The 5,166-nt window shown below is 30.3% G+C and overlaps 1 protein-coding gene across 7 annotated transcripts; it reads right to left on the bottom strand.

Annotated features, from left to right (window-relative positions):
• Positions 1–547: 547 nt before the first annotated feature.
• On the bottom strand, positions 548–3,715 carry LOC107903850 (ubiquitin-conjugating enzyme E2 34). 7 transcript variants are annotated; one of them, XM_016830019.2, is made up of 8 exons: positions 3,405–3,712; positions 3,073–3,139; positions 2,495–2,549; positions 1,738–1,776; positions 1,531–1,594; positions 1,375–1,436; positions 1,245–1,284; positions 548–817 (listed from the first exon to the last, which is right to left on the bottom strand). In XM_016830019.2, exons 1-8 carry the CDS (start codon positions 3,572–3,574, stop codon positions 766–768), a joined length of 549 nt encoding a protein of 182 aa, XP_016685508.1. In that variant the 5' UTR covers positions 3,575–3,712; the 3' UTR covers positions 548–765. The 7 variants fall into 7 exon arrangements, 5 of the variants coding, with proteins under 5 accessions (XP_016685508.1, XP_040948808.1, XP_040948805.1 ...); XM_041092874.1 differs by having other exon boundaries at positions 3,073–3,183; positions 3,277–3,606; XM_041092871.1 differs by lacking the exon at positions 548–817 and adding an exon at positions 864–1,113 and having other exon boundaries at positions 3,405–3,715.
• Between the last annotated feature and the right edge of the window lie 1,451 nt (positions 3,716–5,166).

Below are 5,166 nucleotides of genomic sequence, written 5' to 3'. Positions count from 1 at the left end.
AACTTTTGCGGCGTTTTTAGAAACAAACGCCGCTAAAGGTCATGACCTTTAGCGACGCTTTCCCACAAACGCCGCTATAGGCCATGACCTTTAACGGTGCTTTTTTCACAAATGCCGCTATAGACCATGACCTTTAGCGGCGCTTTTTTTACAAACGCCGCTATAGACCATGACCTTTAGCAGCGCTTTTATCACAAACGCCGCTATAAACCATGACCTTTATCGACGCTTTTATCACACAGGCCGCTAAAGACCATTATATTTAGCGACGCTTCTCGCAAAAACGCCGCTAAAAACATAACCTTTAAAAAAATTATTTTAATCAAATAATATTTATTTTTATGATAAATATTATATTATGTTTTATTTTTTAAATTTGAACTTTAAATATAATCTTAAGGGTAAATAAAAAAATATTTAAATTAAATTTTCTATGAAAATTTTAACTTTAAAACTAAATATAAAAATTAATGAATTTAGTTTTAGAATTTAAAATAATAAATTAATAACACAATTAAAATCCAAAAGTTAGAACTCAAGTTGTTCTAAATATTGAAGTAAAAATAAAAATTTAGAATCAAAACTAAAATAAATAATACATATGAGAAACGACTAGTTGAACCTGCCTATGACTATACACATCGCAAGAGAATTGAATTGAAGCTCTATCAGCAACATCTAGTTTCATTGGCGCTGCAATTGGCACTCTTTTCCACCTCAAGATTGGAGGCAAAGTCTATGTCATCTAGGACTTTGGTGAAGAATCTAAAATGTAGGCTTCCTGGGACAACATAGCTTCTTCTTCAGCACAAGTAACCTACAAAAGAAAGAACATGACCATTATGCACTATTATTCTAAGTACAATCAAAATGTTATCGAGTATATTACAAGTTGACACTTAAAGTTCAAACTTAGGATGGAAATTTGCAATATCAATGAAATTATCAGATCCAAATTTCCTGTGAGTATGCTGCATGACCATTATGCACTATTATTCTAAGTACAATCAAAATGTTATCGAGTATATTACAAGTTGACACTTAAATTTCAAACTTAAGATGGAAATTTGCAATATCAGTGAAATTATCAGATCCAAATTTCCTGTGAGTATGCTGCATTATAAAACAAAAAAGCATTTATCAACATTTGACAATTGTTTCACATGTCAAAATACTCTGTGACAAGTATAAGTGCTTGAAAATATGGCGCAGGAAAAAAATGCAAATAGACTGAAATCCTGTACCTTGATACAGACCACATTGAATTCCAACTTTCTGGATGAACTGAAAAAGTACATGAACAAAGTTAAAAGGGAATCATTTATAAGGATATACATAAAAAGGAATATCTAAGTTAATCTTCAAAAGACTTACAATCACTCATGGACAAGCATATTTTCTTCTGTGTCATAAACCGTCCATTGGGGGTGATCATGCTACATGAAAGAAAATTTTAATTTGATGTCAGAAAGAGTTGTGTGTTTTCTATCATAAAGTTTGTAAAGATCAAAACAGCAAAAAACCACATACGTGATTCCAGGAGGTTTGTAGGGATACTCAGGAGGGAACTTGATCTTTCCATAGTAATATCCACCTTAGCAAATCAAATTAAAGGAAAAAAAAAACAAAGAAAGACAAGAAAAAGAACAAAGATAGCGGCATCATATAGCTGCTTCCAGACACAACAATGAGTGAGATAAAATCAATCACAAGCTATCATGGGATAAACTAGCCAACCTGCAAAAGGTGTTCCTTCACTCCCTTCCAGCACATAATCTGAAAGAGTGAAGCAGAAAAATTAGATGAAGTCCATAAAATCTACTACATCAGCACTATAACTTAGATAAAGAAGCTCAAATTAATTTAATCATAATCAACCAGTGCTGCAACCTCAATTCAGTGTAAAAAGACTAGCGAAGCTCGGATTACAAGTCCAACATTAGGAATAACTAGAAAACAAGCCGATTTTATCATTCAACTGCATAAGCATAAGAATAACATGCCATCTACTGATCATTATAATATCGGAACTCGTCCTTGCAAGAAAATTAACTTATCAAATTAAGGCCGACTTCAAATTCCATAAAGGCAATTTCTTGAAGTTTTAATTAGATATGTTTAAAATAAGATTATAAGACAACAGAGATTGGACTCTAGCTCATTGTACAATTATTCCATAAGTCTGCTAAACGAACAAGTGCCTTTTGCACAGTCAGGCACAAACTTACAGTCCACAACTTAGCTAGCAGGAAGCTTTATAAACTTGAATCTCAACTGAGATCCCTATAAATAATTAAGCAACAGTTAGGTTAATATGAATCACTCTGATAGCTTGGGAAAACATGAAAACAATCATTTTCATTCTTTTATAAGGCTAAAATCTTAGGATAGCATGCGAATTCCTTGTTGTTATAGAAGATGATTTCAAATTAGTATTAGAGTATATGGAGCTTTATCTAAAGAAAAGAGATAAAGGAAGATTCAAAAAACTTACGCCATTCAAGAATGTCACTTGGGGATGGACGAGCAACAACATGAGAAACTGGTTCCTAGAAGTTCATAGAATAACTGTTAAAATTATCTGAAAAAAAAATAGAATTAAGTTAAACTAATAACAATTTCACATTCTCGCATCCACATATTTTCTTATCGAATTTATTAATGAAGGGAGTGAAAAGATATCCAACTTTCTTTTTTGAAAAAAAAATTCAATGTTAGTTAAGCATAATGCTGAACTGCTGATTGATATACCAAACAAAACAGATAATAGACTACCATATCATACAAAACTAAATTTCCAGTCCAATCACCACTGATGCAAGCTCTGCAGTAACAAGCCTCATGGACAGGGTAACAGAGACATAAATTTTCCTTTTATTCAAAAAAGGAGTTTATAAATCACACAGACGTGAATACTTTGAAAATTGCACTGACTAGAATGACTGAAAGTTTAACTATATAATATTAACAAGACTTCTACAACAGCTAAGCATTTCCAGCATTCAGCAATTCATATAAAAAGCATGGGTAACAATAAAAGGAATTGCAGGAAATACAGAGAGAAAACAATACCTTACAAAGTGCTCTGTATTCTTTCTGAAGGCGCTTAACGCACGATTTCTCTGCCATTCCTTGAAACCTAAAAAGACAATCTTAGCCACAACCAAATAAAACCCGTATAACCTGAAAACGAAATTAACAAGTTGAAGTCAAAATTAAAACAGTAAGAAAAATAAAAAAGAAGAATTGAAGTAAGAAATTCAGTTGGAACGGTACCGGCGCCGGCTAAGATCAAGATCTTCGACAAATCTACTCCGGTTTGCATAGCCATGACAGTGTTTTCAAAAAAATTAATCATATAAAAAACAGAATATGTGGCATTAGTAAGGAACAAGAAAAAGAACCTGCAAGGGTATGTAATCTGAACATTGGTAACATCCTTGGTTATAGATTTCAAGAAAATCTCAGATGGTTTAACTCGAGCTAATAGTCGTAATCCCTTTTTGCTCTTTTTCTCATCGTTTCCTTGGTTTCTTGGTTCTGGGTTCTTTGATTTTGGACCCCTTTTATCCATTTGAGAGTTTATGAAGAACAAACAAGAACTGATTTGGCTTCAATCGGGAAGAAACAGAGTTGAATAAGCTTTTGGGTTTTTTTTCTTAGACGTGAGAAATTAGAGATTTTAGGGGGGAAAGTTGGAGATTTTGGGAGGGGGAATTTAATAAAATGGCGCTAATTTTTTTAAAGTGAAATGTTCTTTGTGGCGTTTTTAACAAAAAAAAGTTACTATTGTTTATTTTTAGCGGCTTTATAAAAACGCCGCAAATAATTTTTCATTTTGAACAAAATGACACCTTTTTGCTATTTTAAATTTTTTTATTTTATTTTTTTATAAATTGATTTATTTTTACGGCGTTTTTTATAAAAACGCCACTATTTTATTTTGAACAAAATAACGCTGTTTTATTATGCTTAAAATTTTTTATTTTATTTTTTTAATAAATTAATTTATTTTTTGTGGCGTTTTTATAAAAAACACCGCTAAAAAAGTTTTATTTTGAACAAAATGATGCCGTTTTGCTATTCTAATTTTTTTTATTTTGTTTTTTATAAATTGATTTATTTTTGCGGCATTTTTTATAAAAACGCCGCTATTTCACTTTGAACAAAATGACGCCGTTTTGTTATGCTTAAAATTTTTTATTTTATTTTTTAATAAATTGATTTATTTTTTGTGGCGTTTTTATACAAAACGCCGCTATTGCTCACCTTTAGCTAAAAAATTTTCATTTTGAACAAAATGATGCCGTTTTGCTATTCTAAATTTTTTATTTTGTTTTTTTTATAAATTGATTTATTTTTGCAGCGTTTTTTATAAAAACGCCGCTATTTCACTTTGAACAAAATGACGCCGTTTTGTTATGCTTAAAATTTTTTATTTTATTTTTTTAATAAATTGATTTATTTTTTGTGGCGTTTTTATACAAAACGCCGCTATTGCTCACCTTTAGCGGCGTTTTTGTGACGCCGCTAAAAAATTTTCATTTTGAACAAAATGATGCCGATTTGCTATTCTAAAATTTTTTTATTTTGTTTTTTATAAATTGATTTATTTTTGCGGCGTTTTTATCTATTGCTTACCTTTAGTGGCGTTTTTAATGCAAAATTTTTTTCATTTTGAACAAAATGATGCCGTTTTGCTGTTATAAAATTTTTTTATTTGTTTTTTATAAATTGATTTATTTTTTGCGGCGTTTTTATAAAAATGCCGCTATTTCATTTTGAACAAACTGATGCCGTTTTGCTATGCTAAAAAATTTTTATTTTATTTTTTTATATTTGATTTATTATTATCTATTTTACAATTATATAAGAACATGTTTAAAATATAAATTAAAAAAATAATTAATCTAAACTCAAAACCTTAACTCGACCCCTGAATCCCTAAACCTTAAATCTCTTACTCTTAACCCCTAACCCCTAAACATTAAATCCCAACTCTTAAACCATAATCCCTAATTCATAATCCCTAAGTCCATACTCCCTAAATCTTAAAATATGAACTCCTAAACTGGCCTTAAATCTTAAATTAATCATATACCCTAAACTAAAAACCCTAAACAAATTTATTATTATCTCTTTTACAATTATATAAGAACATATTTA

Source organism: Gossypium hirsutum, chromosome D05 (assembly GCF_007990345.1).
Source record: "Gossypium hirsutum isolate 1008001.06 chromosome D05, Gossypium_hirsutum_v2.1, whole genome shotgun sequence".
NCBI classification, from domain to species: Eukaryota; Viridiplantae; Streptophyta; class Magnoliopsida; order Malvales; family Malvaceae; genus Gossypium; species Gossypium hirsutum.
This window is presented reverse-complemented; position numbering and strand designations above follow the sequence as displayed.

Coding starts and splice junctions, on each gene's coding strand:
- LOC107903850 (XM_041092871.1), bottom strand. CDS start 3,574: ATGGATAAAAGGGGTCCAAAATCAAAGAACCCAGAACCAAGAAACCAA. Junction 1,777..2,494: donor AAGTGACATTCTTGAATGGC/GTAAGTTTTTTG, acceptor TCACTCTTTCAG/ATTATGTGCTGGAAGGGAGT. Junction 1,114..1,244: donor TCAATGTGGTCTGTATCAAG/GTACAGGATTTC, acceptor TTTATAATGCAG/CATACTCACAGGAAATTTGG.